The following is a 23,183-nucleotide window of genomic DNA, read 5'->3' on the forward strand; positions in this document are numbered from 1 at the left end:
ATCTCAGCTCCCAGACAGCCCTACCAGCATGAGGGGAAACAACCAATGCTTTACAGTATAGTACGTTGCCAGCAATTTTTGGATATTGTATTTCCAAACCCCTTCATGTCAATGTCTACAGATGTGTTCACTGCATCCATATATGTTATGGTTTGGATGTGAGATGCTCCCCACCAAAACCTCATGTGTGAAATGATGCAAGAAGCTTTAGAGGACAAATGATTGGGTTATGAGAGTCTTATAGCAATGAATTATCCAATCAATTAATTAATCCTCTGATAGGGATTAACTGAGTGGTAACTGAAGGTGGGTAGGGTGTGGCTGGAGGAGGTGGGTCATTGAGGGTGAACCTTTGGGATACATATTTTGAATATAGCCAGTGGAGCCTCTTCTTTCTGATCATCATGTGATCAATTTCTCTCCTCCACACTCTTCCACCATGATGATCTGCATCACCTTGAGCCCTGAGAAATGCAGTTGGCTGTCTATGGACTGAGAGATCTCTGAAACTGTGAGGCATCATATAAACTTTTCCTCCTCTAAAATTGTTCTTATCGGGTCTTTCAGTCACTACAGCAAAAAAAAAAAAAAAAAAAAAACTAACATATAACAATGCTGGTTTTCAACTTCCACGCTATCTAAATTACTGAAGATATTCAGTGTGTTATTATAAAATAGGATTTGTGTTACAGGATTTTGCCCAGCTCTGGGCTACTGCAAGTGTTACCAGCATGTTCAGGGCAGGGTGGGCTGAGCCACAGTAGGTAAGGTACATCAAATGCATTTTCAGCTTGAGATATTTTCAATTTATACTGGGCTTATCTGTAGCCTTATCATAAGTTGGGAAGCATCTGTATTTTTCTTTGTCATCCAAACATGCATTCCTAAATACTGTAGTTCCAATTTACCTGTTTTGTTCTTTATTTATATGCCAGTTTGGTTTTCTTTAACCTAAAGCTCCCCTTCCTTCTTTTTCTCTTCCCTCTTGAAATTGATACTGTTTTTGTTTCATTGTTTGTTTTGATATTGGGGATTGAACCCAGAGGCACTCAACCACCGAGTTACATCCCCAACTCTTTTGATGTTTTAGAGACGGGTCTCCCTAAGTTGCTTAGGGTCCTGGCTAAGTTGCTGAGGCTGACTTTGAACTTGCAATCCTCCTGCTCATCCTCCCAAGTCACTGGGATTACAGGCATGTGCCACCATATCTGGATCCACTGTTCTTAAAATAAAGAAAAAATATTACCTTCCATGCCTTTTTTGATTAGGTCATCCCAAATCCCTCCAGCCTATCCACCCCACCAGGCTGTACTTTACCCCCTCTTCCAACCTCCTGCAAATCCTGTTTCACCATGTCCCCTGCATGCAATCCTCCCTCCATGCTCAGACAGGACTTTCACAATGGTTATTTCCTCAGCTGGAAATGGCCTTCCCTCTCTGCATCTACCAGTTAACTCCTTACATCTCAGTTGGAGTACTCCCTCCTCAGAGAAGCCTCCCTGCTCCCTGACCTAGTCAGTGCTCACCTCAGCCTCTCAAGGTCCCTCCTTCTTCCTCCCAGCATGTTCTAGGCTGTGGTTTTCCTTCTGTTTGGAAGATGACAGTGTTAATGACTGCCAGCTCCATGAGGATAGGGGTTAAATCTGCCAGCAGCCAGCAATACAACCAGGAGAGAGACTGGCTCTGGACACCTCCTTACACAGAGGCCAGAAGGGGAGAAGCAGCAGGGAGCAGTCAGAAGAGCAGAAGGTGAGGGCTCCTCTCCAGAATGCTGGAAGTCATGCCAGGGCCCTACAGCCCAACAATCAAAACCACAGGAGCTGACCTGAGGGTGTGGCTCAGTGGTAGAGCACTTGCCTAGCACGCACAAGGCCCTGAGTTTGATCCCTGGCACCTGCCAAAAAGAAAGAAGCAGGAGGGGCCAACCACTCCCATTTGGTCCACTGGGGCTGAGCTAATTGAAAGTCAATGTTCCCTGGCTCCCCCCAGCCCAGTTCTGGTGGGCAGCAGTATCCCCTACCTCTTCACCCCTATTCCCTGAGCCCTGCCCCTTCTTTCAAGCTCACCCGGGGTGTGGAAGATGTGCAGGTTGGCTTTGTGGGGAACTAGGTGGAGGTCCCTTGGACAAAGGCTCAGAGGGAGCCTACAGGGTATGGTAAGATGGGCTAAGGGTGAGACACCAGCTGGAAAGGCATAGCCTTAGGATTTCAGGTGGCTGGGGAAGCTTAAGTAGAACTGTCTAGGATGTAGAAGAGAGAGGAAATGAGTCTCTCCTTTCTTTTTAATATTTTTTAGTCAATGGACCTTTATTTTATTTACTGATACGTGGCGCTGAGAATCGAACCCAGTGCCTCACACATGATAGGCAAGTACTCTGCCACCGAACCACAACTCCAGTCCTTCTCCTTTCTTTTTCTAACTTTCTTCTTCCCTCCATCTCTCTAGGGAGTTGGCCTTTCCTCCCTCTGTTCTCCTGGGACTCTGAGACCTGGAGTTCTTAGAATCCTCAAGCCTGTCATCTCCCTGAGAGTGAGACACCCCATCATTGGTGAGGGAGGGAGAGAGAGAAGGAGGGAGGAAGAAGAGAAAGAAAGGTTATTGAGAGGGGAAGGGTCATAAGCCCAAATTCCTGGGCTCCTGCTGCTTTGGTCATTCTGAGAAAGAAAAAGAAGGAGAGAGAGAGAGAGAGAGAGAGAGAGAGAGAGAGAGAGAGAGAAATTTAGAGACAGACACAAATAGAGACCAAATTCTAGCCATGGGAGAAACGTGAAAAGACACAGAAAAGGCAGCTAGAGAGAATCCGACAGAGACAGAGGGCTCTGCTTTCGCCCCGCAGCCATTCCGATGTTATCTGTGTCCAGCTGCTTCTCTCCCCCTCCACAGTCACCACCTCTGCCCCTCCTTCTTCTTCAGCCCCTTAATCAGACACCCAAGTTTCTCCTTCCCTGTCTCTCTTTTGCACAGGGACTAGAAGTGGAGTTTAGAGGTTCCTGGCACTTAAGGCGAGCAATGGGGGAAGAAGCGGAAGAGCTCCGTGCCCAAAGAGGGGTCAGGCTGGCACCTCCCCACTCTTGCTGCCCAGAGTGTCCCTCATGAACATTTCTCTGCATGTGCATTTGTGTAGAAGTGGCATGTGCACGCGCATGCACCTGCATGCAATCTCCAGGGAGGCAGGTATTCATTTCAGCCTGAGCCAGTGCATCTCTGTCCATCTGTACCTGTGGGTGAAAGTTACCCAGCATTGCCTAAGGGGAGGAGTGTGGTTTCCATGGGGTTATCTGCTCGCCTGTGCCAGCTGTCAGTGTGTGAGCGTGCCTACGGAACACACATCTTGATTTATCTTGTGTGCCTTGGTCTGTATCTCCCACTTCCCAGTCCTGCTCTCTAGAAAGGCTACTAGGATGACAGCGGGGAGGTGAAGGCTCAGAAACATCTGAACTCATGTCTCTGAAAATTTGTGGACAGAAGTCATCAATCTGGCTCCACCCAGATACCAAGCAACCCCAGATAAGAATGCAGAGAGGGCAAAGGGGAGTGGGCAGAAGTAAGGTTGCTGCTGGAACCAAAGCCCTGGAAACTGAGGTTTCCTGCCCATCACGGACTCCAGCCCATACCTCCCTGGCCCAAAGCTTGGACAGGCAATCCCACACCAAGTGATTCTGGAGTGGGACTCTTTGGGGGAAGGATCAGAGCTTGGGGAGTTCAGGGATGGCTAAAGATTCTGTGCTAGATCTGGCCAGAGCTAGCGCTGCAGGAGGGGTGGGGTGAGCTGTGTGTGTTTGTAGGAAAGGTGGGGGGTGGGGGCAGAAAAGCTGCCTGCGGGGGAGAAGGCTTCTTGGCAAACGCCCCAGTTTCCTGAGCTGATCCCTGCTCCCTGCCACTGCTCCCAATTCTGTTGTTTCAATAACATCATTTTTATCCACCCCACAGAGAGACTGTATCTTCAGAGGGGGAGGCAAGGGGTAGGGCTAGGGCATGGGGGGTGTGGCAACAGAGAGAGGCTGGGGTCTGGAGTCAGCCAGGACTAGATTTGGGGCGCTCCCTCCTCAGGCAGAGGCAGGGCGGTCCCAGAGCCCAGGTCCCCTGATGACAAAGACAAATACATTAAAATTCTTGCCTCAGAGAAGAATGCAGGATAGGGAGAGCATTTCATAATCTGCAATAACAGTAGCAGGGTGGGGGCAGGGTGGGCAGGGGGTTTGGAACCCAGGCAGTATTCCCCAGGGACTGGTCACTTGTCACCTACAGCCTCCAGGGAGCCCTTGGAGTACTCTGGCTGCCTGTTTAGCACCATCTGGCCCAAATGGATATGTCTCTGAATGTGCAGTGTCCAGGGTTAGTGTTGCCCTGCAGAAATGACAACTGTGAGTACAAAATCACTAGGCATTGGGAAGTTGTTGAAGGTTAAAATGACCACTGTCTCACTTAGTTACTGCCCCCCTCTGCTCCTTCCCTTTTTCCAGAGTACCCCACCCCCTTCAGCTCTCTGCACCAGTACAAAGGACTGGTCAGACCCAGCCTGGACACCAGGTGGGACTCCCAGAAAACCTAGGGGCTTCCTCTGGGCCAACATTTCTCTATTTCTTCTCTTCTCTACTTATTCCTCTTCCTTTCCCAGATCTTTTTCTTCTTCTGGGGTAGGCATCCATAGTCTTTTGTTGCTTCCCCTTGGACAACCAGCCTCATCTTGATCCACTCTTCCCCACTATCTGGGATACTCAGGATAGTGCATTCTCTTATTCACTAGGGGTGTTTGTCTTTCTTGGCAGTGACCTCAGTCTCCACTTCCAGAGTCCACCCCAGACAAGGGAGAGCTTTCTTCCTGGTGCCTGAAGTTTCTGCCACATGGGCTTGAGGTGCTGTATCTGTCCTCCCTTCAAGGACACCCTTAAAATGATGTGGATTCTCTAAATGGTAGTGATAGGGAAACTGGCCCCTGCTGCAGAACGTCAGCACCACCTGTCCCTCTGCACTCCTGGGGTATGTGGGGGGGGGGGGCCTCTGCCCCGAACTGAGGAGCAGGGGCTGCCGCCCCGCTGCCAGCCGCTTGGCGTGATGAATGGAGCTGTCCCTCCTCCCCACCGGGCCTTTGATCTCCCCCTCGTGGGGAGGGGCCCGGGGGCATCAAAGACATTTTTGTGGCATTAGAGAATCAGATAAACGCCATCTCACCTGCAGCTGGCTCTCCCACCCTCTGCCCCGGCCAAGCTGGGGGAGGAACTCGAGGAAGGGACCGCGGACACGCGAGGCGCTGCTGCAGCGAGTTCTGGCCGCACATCTCTGGGAAGTCCGCAACCTCCTCCCTTGCTCTCGCTTACACGTGCGAGCACTCTAGCGCTGGCCCTAGAGAGGCTCCCCTTGCTGTCTAATCTCCCCCCACTCCCGCCCCTGAACACCGGCCTGAAGAGGCGGGATGGCTGGGGAGCTGGAGCGGAGGCCTAGGGCTTCCTCCTTTCCTCCAGGAAAGGTTGAGGAAGGGGCGTGTGGCGCAGAGACGGCGTTCTGTAAGAGGTGATCCCTCCAAGGTCCGCTGGGCTGCCAGTGGAGTTGACACCCCTCCCGGAGCATCCCGCGCCCCAGGCCGACTTCCTCTCCTGGTCCCCGCCAGCACAGCATCTCCCTCTGCACAGCTCTCCCCCCACCACCACCAAACTCCTTCATTCCTGGGAAGTTTTCTCTCTTTACAGTCAACAAACCTGTCAAACGTCTCCCTTCTAGCCAGCCCCCCCTCCCTCAGCTCTTCTTCTTTCCTCCCTCTCTTATCCCTCTCTACTCTTCTTCCCCGCCCCTCCTTGCCCCCGACTCCTAACGGCCCGGGGCGGCGGGGGGCAGCCCCGAGAGGCGGGATGAGGGGGTGAGGCGGGCGGGTCCCGCAGCTAGGAGCGCGCTGCGGCCCCGCCCCGGCACCCGGCTCCCGCCCTCTGCTGCGCTCTGCGCTCGCCGCCCCGGGGCTCACGCTCCCTCCCGAGAGTCCCGCCGCCTGACTGTCGCAACTGCCACCCCCACGGCCCCCCTGCCCCCCGCCCCCGCCCACGCCCGGGCCCCGTTCCCCTCCTACCCCCGCCCCCGGCTCTGATTTCTTCTCCCGAGCGAGCTCGGCAGGAGACTCAGGCACTGGCTGCCCGGTCCGCTCTCCGCCTCCGCCGCGCCCTCCTCGCCCGGCATGGGCCCCCCCGCCGCCGCCGCCGCCGCCGCCGCCGGAGCCATCGCCTCCAGACCGCCGCCTTAGTCGCTGAGCTCGTCCTGAAGCCCTGGCGGCCCAGCGCACCTACTCGTTCTGCAGCCTCGCCTGCTGCCCGCGCCTGCAGGCGATAGACAAGTCACGATGCTGCCGTCCGTGTCCTCCCTCCTCGGGCTGCTGTTGCTGTTACTCCTGTGTCCAGCGCACGTCGGCGGACTGTGGTGGTGAGTGCTGCATTGGGGCTGTCCCAGTGCGGCTCCGAACTCAGAGGGTGGGGATCCGTGGACCAGATCGAAGGGCTCCGCACTGTACTCCTGACTTTACGGACTTTATCTGCTCGCGGAACCCTGCTGAAGGGCAGTGGCCTGGGGACCCTGGGCAAAGGTGCCTGGAGTTCTCCTCACGGTCTCCGCCGGGGGCGCTTTTTAAGTACCACTTTGACGTTCCCAACCCCTGGACACATTCTATTGTGTTTCCTCCTCCCCGGTCCTCCCCTCCCCCCAAGTACTGAGCTCAGTTCAGATCACTAAGAATTGGCGGGTAGGTAGGAAAGAGTTTCTGAGACCGAGATCTGTAATCAGAGATTTGAAGAAAAGAATGAGTGAGGAGGGTTCCGGAACTAGGGGAGGGGGGCTGGATATTGGGCGCTCCCTCCTCAGGCAGAGGAAAAAGGTGGGAAGGCAGAGAGTCAAACAGCTGCCCCTCTCCCCTCTTTGCCTACCAGCCCACCAGCTTCTCTCTGTGCCTTCTTCAGCGTGGGCAGTAGTATAGAGGAAAGGAATGCAAAGGGGGAAACTGAGTCAGGACCCTGACTTTCTCCCCCTAACAAGGAAGAGAAAGAAAAGCAAGAAAGGGATCCAGGCCCCTGGCCCTTCCAGATATGAAGGTCATTGATTAAAAATAAATAAATAAAAGTGCAGCCCAGGAGATGCGGGAACCGGGAGGATCCTGGTGGAAGGGAGAGGGACCTGGTTTGCCAAGGGACAGGGGACATCTTCAAAGTCTTGGCATCTAGTCTTGGCTTAGGTAGAGCAGACACTAGCCAGCGAAGGTTGCGGGAGTTTTGAGCCTTGAGGGATGGGCAGGGCGAGGAAGGTGGGTGCCCGCCTGGTCTGCTCAGAGATCGAAATCCTGAAAGTCTCCCCCCCACACACACACGCTACCCCTTTTCTTAAGTCTACGGAGCCTCAAACCCGCCGGGAATAGCTCAGCGTTTAGAGGGGAGGGATTTGGACAATAGTGCTAATGGATCATCCAATCCTAAGAAGGCAGAAGGTTCTCTATTTGCATATTACCAATTCATTGGTTGAACTCCCACACTCCAGTCCTCGCCCACCTCGCTGGTTTGGAAGGAGGGGTTAGGCAGGCAAATCCTCTCTTCTGGCGAGATAAAGTAGGATGCCCACACAGCGAGTTGCCAGCGGTTATCTCTTCCGTGATGCGGGAAAGACATCCCTCCTGGGTGTCAATAAGGGGGCAAACTGAGGATGATCATGGTCTCAATTGGGAACATGTGCTCTTTGATCCTAGTTTAGCACAATGCAGTAGCACAGACAGACCTGAGATCTCAGCCATTAAATCAGTGATCTTGGGCAAGTCACTTTCCCTCCCAGTCCGGCAAGGTCTTAATTATAAAGTAGGGATAATGATCTTTCTACCTGGAAGGCTCGCTGGGAGGTTTAGTTGGGGAAATTATCTGACATTCAGAAATACTCTTCATAGCCCAGCTTCTCCAGGCCAAGGTCCCCCGGGGGCAAAAAAATGTGATTAATTTAAATTCAAAATCTAGAGTCCCAATTAAAGCTTAGTAAAGGGATCTCTCCTTTCTCAAACACACCTATCCTAACTCTGCCTTTTCTCGAGGTCTGGGGTCAGGGTTGTTCTCTGGTGGCAGTTGCCTTCCCTCTCTTCCCTTCTCATCTGTCAAATCGTTCTAATCCTTACAGTTAAAATTCCACTTTCCTCCATGAAACTGTCTCTCTGTCCTTCAGTTGCCTTCTCTGTGCTCCCAGTGCCCCAAGCATTGGGCAATTACTGCATTTTACTGACAACCATCTGCTGTGGGGTCTCTATCCTGCTTCTGGAAGTCAGAGTCTTTATATCTTTAGGGTCCCCCAGGCCCAAGACAATGTAGGTGCTGAAGATAGGTTTGTGGAATATTGTCAAACTGGTTGATTAGTCTTTCCAGGGATTTGTATCTGTGGGGGTTTCTTTGTTCAAGAGGGACTGCTGGGTGGAAGCCAAGAGGAGCCTGGTCCCTCAGAGACTGACCCTGAAGCTGGGATGCAGGGAGTGGGGGAGGAGCTGAGGAGGGCAGGTGTGGGAGAACACAGAGGCCTTCATGGCACAGCTGCAGGGTGAGCCGGGTGAAGAGTGAGGGGCCTGGGTGATAAGGTGGCTGAGAATGCCTCACTCAGAGGTGCCTCAGAGAGAGCCTGACCCTCCCACCTGCCTCAGCCCCCTCCCTCTCCTGGATTTCTGAAGATTCATTCCTTTGGTCTAAGCCCTGACTCCCATTCACTTGGTCTTTCACTCTGCCTACTCCAGTCCCCACCCCACCTCACCACTGCCCTCCAAGGTCAGGTTTGGTGGGTGGTTAGGCTGGTGGGTGGGATCTGGCTCAGTAGTTGGCCTGAGGCTCTTCCTGTCCCTCCCATCTCACTTTAGCTGGGAGCTTTCAGGTTGTTCTCCGATGTCCAGGACTCGCTCTGCTGGCCTTCTTCTCCTTACTTCTCAGGATGCTGGTCAGAGCTCCAAATGGTAGCCAGGAAAGCAGCAGGACCTACAGCAGCCACTCTGACATACCAGCAGTGGCCAGGCTGGGATCAAAGGGGCCTTGAGGACCTCTGAGTAGAAAGGAGGGTCTAGGCGGAGGGTGACTCAGGCCCTGAAATTGGCTCAGGGACCTGGCTTCAGGTTCCAAAGAAGTTTCCCTTCTGCTCTCCTTTCCTTTCTGCCTCCCCCCCCCCCCCCATCTCAATGCATGTATTCTGGACTCTGCTGCCAGCTTCTTTCTCTGTGTCTCTCTATCCATCTTGTAACCATTATCTTTGTGAATCTCAGAATCCCAGATTCCAGGACATTGGCCAGGCTTTCTTGAGGTCATCTTGTCCAGCTCACTGCCTTCAGGCCATCCACCTTATGCTCTAGTACCAGTAGTCCCCAGAGTGGGATAGAGAAGGGGAGGCTCTGGCATGCTGGCTCACCAGCTCCCCCCTCTTACCCTGCTCCTCTCCTGCTCTCCCCCAGGAAGTTCTTCACAATGTCTGACCCATCTTTATTTATACCTTCAATCAGTGAATGTAGAAAAGAGCTCACTCTTATGGAAGTGCTAAATCAATCTCCCTTCTCTTTTCCTTTCTTCTTTCTGTTTTATTTTTTCTCTGAAAGAGAAAACTAACTCCTCTTGTTCCACTAGGAAAAACACCACCCAGTCCCCTCCCACATCCCATCTTGCCTTCACCACCCCCACTTCACATATGGAAAGGAAACAGGCACCCGGGGCCTAGGATAGCCTCATCTCTGGCTCCACAGGGAAGCAGGGAAAGACCGTGGCCTCTTCCTAACACCCAAGTTTTCCAGCTCTCACCTCCACCCCAGGCAGGACCTGGCCACCCTTTCCAATTCTGTCTTAATCTGGGACCCCTGACCCTTCATGGTCAGTCCTGTTGCTGGCCCCTGCCAAGCTCCAGGGTCGGGTGGGATGGGGGTAGGGTGGCTATCCATTCCCCACTCCAGGCCTCCCGCCTTGGCAGCTTCCCCAAGGGAGACAATGAGGCTGTGAGCAGAAAAGGGCAGGGGCAGAAGGAGGCTGGCTTGATCCAGGCCAGAGCATGCCCTGGGCCCACCAGAGTCCTGGCACTGTGACATTTCCTGGGGGGTGCGGCCCTCCTGCCCCGTTCTCATCAGAAGAGAGGAGTTGGTGGGGGGAGGTCAGTGGGAGGCCTGCTCACCAGGGCCCAGCAAGGGGGATTCCAGAATGAACACTTTGATGGGGAAGTGCAGCTGTGGAAGGGATGAGGCAGGGCTGGGCAGGGCTGGCAGCCGGGCTGGGGGCCAGTAGAGCCAGAACACTAGAGAAAGACCTATCCTCTGCAACTGGTGAGAGTGGCTCCGGACCTCCATGCCCCAGCTGGAACGCCGGAAGAGTTGAGGGAGAAAATTTTGCCACGAGGATTTCTGCCTGGTTCCATCAGCTCTGAGTCCTCTGTTTAAACTAGAAGTAGATCTAAAAGGAACTCGGAGATCATCTGGTCCAATATTCATGGTGGGAGCAGGACGCCCTGGGACAGGAGGTGACTTGCCCAGTGCCCCAGAATACTGGTAGCCAAGAGCTGGGGCTGAGAGTTTGCCTTCTGCTCAGCTCCGTCCTTGCGTACAGTGGCAGGTGGGCATCAGGAAAGGGCCACAAGGCCTTTCACAGGCCCCTTTGCTCCCCTATCCACCCCCAGATGGGTGCTCCCCACCCTACTGGGGAGAGCAGAAGGTGTGCAACAGACTCCTCGTGCATCCACTTAAGAGCCAGTCTGTCCATTGCTTTGCCTCCCAGAGCCATGACCAGTAGGAAACCCTTTTATATGGTGAGGTCTCTCAGGGAAGGCAAAGCCCCAGCCTCTCCAGGAGCCCTGAAGAGAGAGGCGTTGAGGACAGACAGAGGGAACCAAATTGGGTCAGAGTGGAGGAGGGAAGGAATGGGGGTCACTGGTGGACAGTGGGGAGGCAGGGGTTAATGGAGCTGGGGCATCACTGGCTTTGATGTGGTAGTTGGGGTGGGGGTAGGGACTGGGGGAGGGGGAACAGTAATTACTGAGTTAGACAGAGCAGGACAGGACAGGCGGGCGGGCACAGGCCCGGCAGCCTCAGCAGCCGTCAGGCAACATTTTTCTGCCCCTTCTCCACCACCCACCTCCTCCACCTCCATACAGCCCCCACCCACAGCCCCAGGGCTCAGGGCTCCCTCTGCTGGCTCCTGGGAGGTGGGGTCAGTCTAGGGACCTTGGGGGGGGGCGGGAAATACAGGAAGGCCTGCTGTGAGACCCTCCAGAGGAGGCTGGGCACCCATATGGACTGTGGGCCTTTTGGCCTCAATGATCCCATCAGGAGTGCTTGCTGAGGAAGAAGAGGGGCCCTAGAGGGTACTCATATACCTGGGCAGGGCTGGATGAAGGAGGAGGTGATACAGATCCAGGCTGAGAAGTGAGGCGGGGAGTTGGAGAAAAGGGTGTTCTCAGGAAGCCAAACAGACCACCTGCGCTGTGCAGACCCAAGAGTTAGATGAAGTGAATGGGATGACCAGAAGTCCTTGTCTCAACCCATCCTCTGGACAGGTCTTTGGCACAGGTAACCAGGCAAGGAGGTAGGCATTATTATTTGCGTTTTCCAGTTGAGGAAACAGGAGCAGAAGGGTAAGTTTTATCATCCACTCAACAAATACTAAGTACCAGCATCACATGTTGGGGACTCACTCAACTTCATAGAACAAGTAAATGGCAGAGCCCAGATCCCACCCCAAGTCTGATCAATCCCCAAAGCCCTGATGGGCCCTGCTGATGACACCATGCCCTTTGTGAGATTTTTGTCTTTTATGAGTTTTCTATCTAATTGAGAGATAAAACAAGCAAATTTGCTTGCAAACCAGTAAACACCCCCAGGTGAGTGACCGCTAGGACACTTGGGGTGATGAGGAGGGGAGGGCAGGGACTCAGGGGAGGCTCCTCAGGGCCCAGTGGGTTCTGAGTTGAGCTTGGAGAGATGCTGGCAAGGATTTTGATGACTTAGGGGTACCTAGATATTGGCTCTGAGTCTAGTAATTAAGTGGTATGGTCTGGATGGATTCAGAACCCTGCTAGGAGGAAGAGGCGTGGGGAGGAAGATGTGAGAGGCCACCTGGGGTCCTCCCATACCTCACAAAAGTCATTTCCCTCCAACCTTGTTTAGATTTTTATGTCATCTCACTTTTCTTGCAGTGGGGAAACCTCCAATGAGTGGCCAGGGCCTGACCCTTATCTGTGTAACAGGGGTGAGGTGGCTAGGGGTGGACTAGTTTCTTTGACCCTCTAAATAAAAGTGAAAAGATAAGTTGGGATCTAGAACCCTGGGGCTTCTGGAGCTTAGGTCTACAGAGGCTACCAGTAGAAACTGGCTGACCTCTGACAGCATCTTCCTGGGCATTATCCTACCAATTATGGTCCATGGGAGAGAGACCTTAGTGTGATCCAAGTGGCCAAGCTCTTTGGCCTTGATCTTTCTTGTCTGAATTCTGAATTATTTTAGGGACAAGCTCTTTTCTAGTAATGGTAGTTTGATTAGAACTGCAGATTCTATATATTGAATATTCCTACCACCACTGCCCTCTAGACTCTAAAATATGCAAATTCCCCAAAGACATATATTTTCTGGGCTGATCCAGAAGCCCAAAAAACAGAGTTTAATCCAAATCTCCTGATGGGATCATTGAGGAAGCAGAAGGGAAGGAAGGAAGGAAGGAAGGAGGGACACTGGGGAGAGAGGCAGTTAGTCCTGAATCTGGAATCAAATGTTAAATTTGGGGGTGGGAGGATGAGGCTTTCCTTCTAATTCATTTTTCTGAAGCCCCAAGTGGGAACTGATCTGTTCAGAGTGGCTCAGCTCACACAGAGCTGGCAGAATCCAGGGTTCCGAAGCTCTGTACAGTGTTTTGCCCGGGGTGCCCCTGCCATGCCTCTTCTGTTTCATTTCCTATGTCTCTGGGATGGAAGCAAGGATGGGAAGGCAGGGAGTAAGTTGGTCCCTTGGGATTCTAGCTGCTATCACTGCCCATCCCGCCTCCTGACCAGCTCGTAAACAAGTCCAGTTCCCAGGAAGCCAGCCAACCCAGGAGCCAGACCCAGACCAGGAATGGCTCTGAGGCGGCCCCTGGACCTTGTGAAGGGCCAGCCCCATCTCCTGGAGGGCCCTGCCCTGAAGACTCCCCACGATTCCTCTCCTATCTCTAGCTCCTGGGAAGCAGACAAGGTCAAGAGGTTTCTGCCTTTCTCCCTTGCTTGTTCCCACTCCTTCCTGCCTTCCTAGGAGGAGGAGGAGGAGGGAGAGGAGAGGGATGGGGCAGAGTGACCTTGGAAGATAAGTCCAGTCAACCTTGGGAATGGGAGTCAGCAAAGGGCAAGAGGGGGGGGGCTGGGAAACTTAGCAACAGGGGCTGTGGAGAGTTCGCAGAGCCTCACCCAGCCAGTAGGAAAAAAAAAAATATGTCAGGAAGTGAATCAGGAGCCATGAAATAACACATGCACAGTGGCCTGGGCTCAGGGGAGGATTTCCTCCTTGGGAAGATGGTCATTCATTTATTCAGAAACATGTATTAAATGGTATTCATTATTGTATTATATACTACATGTGTTATTCATATGTAACATGATTCATAATATGCAAATTTTCATAGTTAACATTGGGGGTAAATAGAAATTAGGCATCTGAATATCTGCTAGAGAAAGGAAAATGAGACTGTCATAATTTTCATAGTCTTAGCTGCTGACCCTGTATTAGCTATGCTGGAGGCTGCTCAGATTCTTTTTATAACGAGGTGAGATAGGTGAATGGAGAGAGGATAGATGAATTGATAGATGGGTAGATACATAGAGACTGATCAAATCTCCAGGGTCACTGGCATTAAGAACCAGCTTGGGATCTCCAGCTTTTGTCTACTCCCTTCTGCTCCATCTGTCCCTTCTCTGGGATTGGGGAAAGAGAGGGGCTGGTGTTGGGCCGGTCCTAAGCTCAATGGAAGAGTTGTCTGGAGTATAAATCTTTCCATTGAAAAGATAGTTCCTGAACTATCCCTATGTGAGTAGGGATGATGACAGCAACCTAATCCTACCTGAGAGACAGAGATAGATGATAGACAGATAGATAGATGGATAGATAGATAGATCAAGCGATCATAGATAGAGTGTTAGGAAGCCTTAAAATACTGAGCTTACATATCTTCCTACAACACCTCATCCTTAGTGCTGAGTTCTACCTTAAGACCTAAATTCCTCTTGCTATTTAAGATCATTACATCTCAGAACATGCCTGGGCAGCCTGTACTTGTGGAGCAAATGGGGACAGTGGGGCAGATATGTACTCAAGCAAAGCTGAAAAGTAGGTCACCTTGACCTTTCACCCATCTGCCATGATTCTCCTCTACATTTTCTCTGGAGACCCTTCTTCCCAACCAGTCTATCTTTGCCCTTTGCAGAGGGTTTTGGGATGGTCTCAAATTACCCTTCCAAGTGCTGTGTCCACATATTTCTTTAAGACAAGGATCCCAGTTAAGTGTTCAAATAGGAGCCATTTGATTAAACGGGTTCCCCCCAGGTGTGAATTCTTGGCTGACAACCTATGGAAACTAAATGTCAGCTCTCTCCTCAGATGGAATGAAGGCAAGCGCGGAGGGATTTCTGAAAGTGTGTGGAACTTCCCATGAGGTCTTTACCCACCAAGCCAAACACACCCCGTTGCCCAATTGGATATGTCACCCCAGGGCATAGGCCTTGGCTTGCTGCCATCCTGCTCTGGGAAAGCCACAGACCTTGGAGCTGAAGAAGAGTCAGTGTTACCTACTCTGCAGAAATGCTGCAGAGACTCGGTCCCTAGTTCTTTCCTTCTGCTCTTTAATTCAGGGAAACGGAGGATATGGGGGTAGTTCTAGGCTCCCACCTTAGAGATCTAAGCCTACCTCTTCCGTTCTCCAATGAGATACCTGAGTTAAAGAGAGGGTATGACCTTCCCCAGAGGTTCCTTCCCTAGCCATTCTAACATCTCATGACCCTCTATGGCCCTGGGATGGTGCCTCCCTTTCATTTGGTCTGTCCAACATATCCATCTTGTGGTCCACTAAGACCAGATCCTTCCTTGATGCTGTTTACTTTTCTTTGTGTGCCGTCTCTCCCCTTCCTCTCCTGTCTCTTCCCCTCTCCCTCTCTGTGCTAGAGATGAACCCAGGAGTGCTCTACCTCTGAACTACATACCCAGCCCTTTTTTAAATTGTTTATTTTGAAACAGGGTCTTGCTAAGTTGCCCAGGCTGGGCTTGAACTTGTGATTATCTTGCCTTAGCCTCCCAAGAAGCTGGGATTACAGGTGTGTATCACCATACTGGCTCTTTGGTGTCTCTTTCTGATGTATGCTTTCTTTGACAGCCTTCTTGATCTTTCTTTTGCTAATTTCTTCCTTGTCTCCCTTTTGGGCTAGGCCTGTTGAATTTTAGCCTTGGCCTACCTTGTGCCAACTGCCTTCATCTCGAGTCACGTTCCCATAAGAATTTGTTAATTAAGATGTACACAGAAGGGTGAGTGAGACTGCATCTTGCTCTTTAGCAATTTTCAGTCTAGAATGTAGTCAAGAGGGGACACAGACACGGCATGGTAAGGGAACCAGAGAGGACAACCTTCATCCCAGCTGATAGGGAGGCACACCGTAGCTCCTGGCTATGGGCTGGGTGGGGTTGGTCTCACTCTCTTCCAGGCTTGCTCTTTTCTGAGTTACACCCCTGACCTGCTGTTCTATGATCCCCAGGGCCGTGGGCAGCCCCTTGGTCATGGACCCCACCAGCATCTGCAGGAAGGCACGGCGACTGGCAGGGCGGCAGGCTGAGTTGTGCCAGGCTGAGCCAGAAGTGGTAGCAGAGTTAGCCCGGGGCGCCCGGCTTGGGGTGCGAGAGTGCCAGTTCCAGTTCCGCTTCCGACGTTGGAACTGCTCCAGCCACAGCAAAGCCTTTGGGCGCATCCTGCAGCAGGGTCAGTGTGGGGAGATGGCTTGGTGGGAGGGGGGCTGCTTCCTCTCTGCTGGAAAGCTGGAGGAGAGGGGAGAAGTTTGGGGGAGGATGCCTGAGTCCGACCTCCCCGCTGATCTTGGGCTCCCTGGCCCACCTTGCCCCTCCACACCCTGCATAGACCCTGTCTCCCAGACCTCTCCCTGCCGCTTGACTGTCCCTCCTTCATCCACAGACATTAGGGAGACTGCCTTCGTTTTTGCAATTACGGCTGCCGGCGCCAGCCACGCGGTCACACAGGCCTGTTCCATGGGCGAGCTGCTGCAGTGTGGCTGCCAGGCCCCCAGGGGCCGTGCCCCACCTCGGCCCTCCAGCCTGCCTGGCACCCCAGGGCCCCCTGCACCCGCAGGCTCCCCAGACGCCACCGCTGCCTGGGAGTGGGGAGGCTGTGGAGACGACGTGGACTTTGGGGATGAGAAGTCCAGGCTCTTTATGGATGCCCGACACAAGCGGGGACGAGGAGACATCCGAGCGTTGGTGCAACTACACAACAATGAGGCAGGCCGGCTGGTGCGTATGGGAGGGGGTGTGCACAGGGTCAGTGTGGAAATGGTGTGCTGGTGAGTACAGTGTGGGTGGCAGCATGTTTATGGAAGTGTAGGCGTGAGTGAAGAGTGTCGGTGAAGGAGTGTGTTGGTGAGAGTGAACGGGACAGAGGAGGCACTTGGGAAGGTTGGGAGGGACATGGATGCCTGCGGAAGGTGAGAGGAGAGGTGTCCAATCCAGAAGTGGACAGGGCTTCGGAGGGCCTGATGCTGGCTGATAACTCAGAGAACAGCAACCAGGGTCTTTAGGAACCCAAGGTGGGAGAGGACCTCTGACACAAGACAGGTGAGGCAAAGCTGGGGTGGGTAGAGATCTGGATGCCAGGTCAGGAGCAAGAGAAGGAGACAAAGACAGAGGATGGAAGCAAGAATCGAAGCAGGGACAAAGGTATGGGGTCTGGAGGCAGGGAAGTGAGGGAGGCCTAGAAAGGGCCCAGAGCAGGCTGGAAGGGAAAGCAGGTTTGGAAAGGAGTGAAGGACCAGAGGCCCAACCTGGTGGAGGGAGGAAGGGGTCAGGTGGAGGCCTGGAAAGCTCTGTTTCTGGGCATTCCAACAGGTTGCCCAGTAACCCCAGATCAGGTCTCACATGCTCAGAGCCATGGCAGCCCCACCCTACTATTCCCCCTCTGCTGTGAAGAGGGTCCCAGGACTATTGTTGAGGGATAAGAAACCTACCTGGGTCGGATGGTTCTAGAAGTAGGGCAGGTGAGGGTCAGGGAGAGAGAGGTCACCCAAATCTGTAGGTCAAGTTAGCCCCTGACCTCTGAGCTTTACAGTTGATTTTCATGGGCCATCTGACTGGTACATGTGGGATTATGGCTCTTAGACCCCAGCCTCAGACCAAACAACAAAGAAGAGGGAAGCCTCCTTGGTTCTGTTCTCAGTAGTGTATTCACCGGGGCCCTCCTGCGCCCTGTGCCCCAATCCTAGAGTGTTCTAGGGAAACACACACACACACACACACACACACACACACACACACACATTGTGCGTCCCTTAGGGTTCCAGCCTGAGGCATTGGGCAGGGAAGGAGGAGGGGGCCAGGAGAGGAATGTCCGGACAGGCCCGCATACCTGTCAGGAGGGTTGGGAGGGGTGGTGGGGACAGACGCCCAGGCGGGCTCTGTGTCTGCTCAGCCCAGCCTGGGGCCCTGAGAGGCTGGAATGAGAAGGCCAGGTTGGCAGGAAGGCTAAGCTTCCACAGCTGCCCCCTCTCCCCGCCTCTCCCCGTTTCCAGTGAGAATTTCACCCTTGGCGTCCGTCCATTCTGCTTTCTCCCTGGCTTTGGACGCTGGAATCTCTGTGGAACTTACTGACCCCCCAATTTCCACTTCTCTTACTCCGTCCTGTCATTCTACCTCTCGCTTCTCTCTGAACTGTCGCTTCCTTAATTTTCTCCTCCTCGCTTGGCATTCTCCATTTTTAAATTGTTTTTTATCCTCCATTCGGATCCCCCAATCTTTTTTCTGTCTTTCTTATGGGCCTTTCCCCGCCCCGTGCCCCTCATTTGTCCCCATCCCTCCCCTGCTCCCCTCAGGCCGTGCGGAGCCACACGCGCACCGAATGCAAGTGCCACGGGCTGTCCGGCTCCTGCGCACTGCGCACCTGCTGGCAGAAGCTGCCCCCGTTCCGCGAGGTGGGAGCGCGGCTGCTGGAGCGCTTCCATGGCGCCTCACGCGTCATGGGCACCAACGACGGCAAGGCCCTACTGCCCGCCGTTCGCACGCTCAAGCCGCCAGGCCGCGCCGACCTCCTGTACGCCGCGGATTCGCCAGACTTCTGTGCCCCCAACCGGCGCACCGGCTCGCCAGGCACTCGCGGCCGTGCCTGCAACAGCAGTGCCCCGGACCTCAGTGGCTGCGATCTATTGTGCTGCGGCCGTGGGCACCGCCAAGAGAGCGTACAGCTCGAGGAGAACTGCCTGTGCCGCTTCCACTGGTGCTGCGTGGTGCAGTGCCACCGCTGCCGCGTGCGCAAGGAGCTCAGCCTCTGCCTCTGATCCGCTGCCCAGCTCACCATTTACGCAGAGCCGCCTTTCTCCTTTCGGCACCAGCAGGACCTCTGGGCTCCAGTAGGGAGCGCTGTCTGAGCCCAGCCTTTCCTTGGGAAATTTCACCTCCCAGGCTTAGGGAAATTGGAGACAGTGGCCTGGGGTATGCATCCGCCCACGAAGGCCAAGTGCGCCGGACGGATTCTGGAGAGGCGCTCTGGGAGTTTCTGGGGGAGACTATACAAACCCTCTAGGTGGAAACCAAAAAGGCGGTCTCTAGGCCTCTGGAGAGGGGCTCCTCAGAACTACTGGCCATGGGATGGATGGGTGAGTTTAGCATCAATAAAAATATTTAAACCAATAGGACTAGATGCATGGTTCGAGAGGAGGACTGGTCTCCCTCGGGCTGCCAGAAGGCTCGAGAAGGAGTGTGTAAAGGGAGATGGTTTTGATGGAACTAGCATCTTAAAGGTTGTCACCTGGGTACCTGTCTCCTCTGCCACCGTATTGGACTCTCCTGTAAATCCTGTACCTTCACACTTTTACCCTTTTTGTCTCACAATGGGAGCCTGCACGTGAGGAAGAACTAGTGATTCCACTTTAAAGGGACGAGAAGGTCCAGGAAAGGGAGACAAGAAGCCTCTGGTGTGCTCTGCTCTGGGGCCAGCCCTGTCCATCATATTTAGGCATTGTGTTTATTTCTGTGGCCCCTGGGGAATTCAAGGGTAGGCTTTTGGGGCCAGCCAAATCCATGAGATTAAAGCAGTTTATCAACTGTAGAATATGATGAAACTAGGTGATTAGCAACACCAGCTTCTTCTGTGGTCAAAACTAACCTTACCCCTATTTGCACTGAAAAGGCTGCCCACACATTTCTAGTCCTGCTTGGAGGGGAAAAGAGTTTTTTCTTGGCACCCAACCACACCACCTTCCTTCTGGCTCCTTTGAAAGTTGGGGGTAAAGGGATGTGAGCAGTTCTGGAGAAACCTGGGGGAATTGTGGGTATTTGAAGTCCTCACTTTCCCCCGTCCAAATAATGCAATGTAGGACAAAGGATGAGCTTTGCATTCAAGAGCTCTGAGTTTGAAGCTGCTACTGCTTAGTTTATAACATAGGCTAACCTAGCCTCAGTTTATGTGCCTATAAACAATGGGAATATCACCCCATTTCAATTATCCCTTGCTGCATAATGAACAATTTCAAAGAAATTACTTCTCAGGATTCTTCAGGTCAGACATTCATTGGAACTCAGGTGGGTGGTTCTGCTCCATATGGTAGGCCCTCAGGTTGGGGGCTGAGCTGGGCTGGACTGCCTAAGAGTCTTCCTTCCCATATCTAGGGCCTCAGAGCTTCTTTTAGTATTCTTTTGATGTGACTGTCTTGGGCTTCCTCCCAGCATGGTGGCCTTAGGGTTACTCAGATTTCTTACATAAGGCTTGCTTTCTAAGAGAGGGTGTCAAACTAGAAGCAGAAATTGTGTCTTCTTAAAGTCCAGAATCACTGGTACTCTGTATGGGTCACAGTAAGTCATAGAACCAGCCAAAATTGAAGGTGGTGGGCGTGGGGGAGGCGGCAAACAGACTCCACCTTTTAATAGGAAACATGGCAAAGAATTTGCAGCCATCACAATACATCCAAAACAGTTGCCTGGAAGGCTTTTATTTATTTTCTTTAGATAGAAAAAACACTTAGTGCAGCTTTTTTCCTTTTTTTTTTTTTTTTTTTTTTTGTGGGGCAGGGGGTGGTACCAGGAATTGAACTCAGGGACTCTTGACCACTGAGCCACATCCCCAGCCCTATTTTGTATTTTATTTAGAAACAGGGTCTCATTGAGTTGCTTAGCGTCTTGCTTTTTGCTGAGGCTGGCTTTGAGCTTGCAATCCTCCTGTCTCAGCCTCCCAGGCTGCTGGGATTACAGGCATGCTCCACTGCACCCAGCTTAATACAGCATTTGATGCATAATAATTTCCTTGAAACTTACATTTAAGAAATGGTAGCTACTGTGAAAATGGGGATAGAGAATTTATGCTTTGCAGATATTAGCCAGGTTCTGGAGCTGGGGGTGTGGCTGAGCCCTTGCCTAGCCCTTGCCTCCCTGGGTCCAATGGAGGAGGAGGAGGAGGAGGAGGAGGAGGAGGAGGAGGAGGAGGAGGAGGAGGAGAAAAGGGAGGAAAAAGTCTATCAAGTACAGGCTCTGATTGCAAGTGAGACAACTAACTTTTAGATTAGGCTAAAGGGAGTTAAAGAATGGAAAATCTATCAAGTCTGAATTTAAGCACAGCTGAGCCCAGGGGCTCAAATGGTGTCATAGGCCTCTCATCTCATCAGTCCCCTTCCTCCAGCATCTGCTGTTTCTGCGTATCTCTGCTTCTGTTTGCATACTGCCCTCATCCTCCCCTGAACCCTTTCTCTAATACCACAGCTCTCCTAAAGCTGGGGGTCCAAAAAAGAATAGCCTTCCCAGTTATCCCCAGGAGAAATCTCAAGGAAGACCCTGCCTAGTTGAGCCTGGTCATTTGCCTGACTGAACCAATAACAGTGTCCATGGAGATGTAGTACCATGACTGGGGTTGACAGCCCCCTATGACCACTGAGAGGAGAGCAGAGTTCTTCAAGTGGTACAGAAGGAAGGGGTCCTCATCCTGGATGTGAAGGACCCTAGCCATGGCTTCCAGTACATCCACCATTCCCCCAAAGTGCCTCTGCATCCACTCTGTGATCTAGCCAGGCTCAGGCTTCCAGTTTTACAGTGACAGGGTGTTGAAGGAGGGTGTGCAGCAGGCTGTGGTGGGAAGGAAGGGGCATCTGGTATTCTTTCCTGCCAGCTTCCTCAGATCAAATGCCTGGGATTTGGGAAAAGGTCGTGGAGAATTTAGACACATAACCTCTCAACCAAAGTAGGCTCAGTCAACTTTCCCAGGAGAAGAGTGGAACTGGCATTCGGGCCACACCAAAGAGAAATGAGGCTTCCTGAGTGGCAGTGATTATAATTCACAGCTCTGCCTTCCCCAGAGCTCTGCACCGCACTTTTTAATCTCCTGCACTTCTTTCAGAGACCACCAGGGGGCAGGCAGCGCCCAGCTTCCCTATTAACAAGGACAGACCCAAGGAGCAGGACATCTGGGGAACTGAAAGCCCTTGGCAGAACTAGAAGGAAGCAGGAGACCTATGGACAGCTTAGGTCAAGCTGCCAGTGTTCCAGACTTCTGGGACCTATGGGCTCGCCAGACCTAGGGCTGGGATGCCAGTCTCCCAGTCTCTACTGCTGCCTGGACCTGGTGGTGAGACAGGATGGGGTGATGCTGGGTATCTTTCTCCATGATGCCACAGAAGGAAATTTGGGACAGTAGCATGAACCAATACTATCACAAGCAGGTTGAAAGTAATTCCAAGGAACTCGTACAACATAGTGAAAAAGACCTAGTTTACAAGCTTAACTTTGGTTGGTCAGTTAACCTATCTGAGCCTCAGTCTTTCCATCACAAAATAGGTCTTCTTAGCACATTGTGAGAGTTCACTGCAATCTGTAAACTGCTAGTCAACTGTCAGTGGCCCATTTTCTGCAACCAAGCTAGCAGGGGTCTGGAAGCTGTTTTCTGTGACTGGTGACAGTGAAGCCTCAGGAAGCACCATTGGGACAATTAGTCTAGTTCTCTTCAAGCCCAGAATGGCTCTGTGTTCTGCACTGTTGCCTGGGAAGGGGTCAGAAGCAGAACTTGGAAGTGCCCCGACACCACATTTGCTCACCCAGCTGCTCAGCCACAGGCACAGTCAAGGTCCCCTGCTGGCTGAGTGGCGGGGGACACGTGGTACTAGGGAGATGGGGGAAGATCAGAGAGGCACCCCAGATGTTTGCGTGACCACACCAAAAAAAGGCAGAATGCAGGCATATGAGTAAAGAAGCCTGGTAGAAGTCCCAGGATCAGCCTGAGGCCAAGGACTCTGAAAACATCTCCCTTTCCCTTCAATGGCCAAACTTTAGGAGCTTGGGAAGATGGGAGCAGCAAACTCCCCCCTGGCCTAGCTGAGTTCTGGGCAACAGGACAAAGAGCCCCCTTATCGATCTGGGGCTCCTTCCCTCTCTTCACCAAGACAAAATTACAACTGATCAAGGGGACTGGATTGGGTCAGGCTGGGGCTGTGAGGGTCCCACCTGTTCTCACCCTCGTGCCTCCCCCAGCCCTCCTTTCCTCAACCTCCTCCAGAGCAGCCACAGCTGGAACCATTCTCCAAGCTGCCTTTGATCCTCCGTGCCCCCCCCCACCCCCAGTGGCCCTGTAATTGTGGTCTCAGGCAGCGGTGCGGGGGCGGGGGCTGGGGCTGGGCTAAGGGCCAGGGCTCAGGGCAGGGCGAGGGTGGGGACTGGGGGCTGCTGATAGGGGCTTGGCCATGGCGTGGATCATACAGGGCTGGGCCTCAGTTACACACTCTCTCTGGGCCTCATCTACCTACATGTCAAGGCCTTGTGCTCACATACAACACAACACATCCTTGGACTGAGGAGGGGTGCCCCAGATTTGGGCACTCCTAGACATCAGGCCTGAGCTACGCCAGGAGCAAGATCTTGAGAATCAGTATTTGCCTCCTGGGGTTTTCAAAGAAAAGGTCTTTCTCCTTTGTACCTCCATATTTCATGGATAGTGGAGGTGGCAGGGCACAAAGAGACCTTCGCTCATCAG

The 23,183-nt window shown here is 52.9% G+C and overlaps 1 protein-coding gene across 1 annotated transcript; it reads left to right on the plus strand.

Moving 5' to 3' along the window:
• Positions 1 to 6,246: 6,246 nt before the first annotated feature.
• Positions 6,247 to 18,706, plus strand: Wnt6 (Wnt family member 6). The gene is made up of 4 exons (XM_026390448.2): positions 6,247 to 6,405; positions 15,715 to 15,935; positions 16,146 to 16,480; positions 18,052 to 18,706. The coding sequence occupies exons 1-4, from the start codon at positions 6,326 to 6,328 to the stop codon at positions 18,511 to 18,513; spliced, it is 1,098 nt and encodes a 365-aa protein (XP_026246233.2). The 5' UTR covers positions 6,247 to 6,325; the 3' UTR covers positions 18,514 to 18,706.
• The last annotated feature ends 4,477 nt before the right edge of the window (positions 18,707 to 23,183 follow it).

This window comes from Urocitellus parryii, chromosome 1, assembly GCF_045843805.1.
Source record: "Urocitellus parryii isolate mUroPar1 chromosome 1, mUroPar1.hap1, whole genome shotgun sequence".
NCBI classification, from domain to species: domain Eukaryota; kingdom Metazoa; phylum Chordata; class Mammalia; order Rodentia; family Sciuridae; genus Urocitellus; species Urocitellus parryii.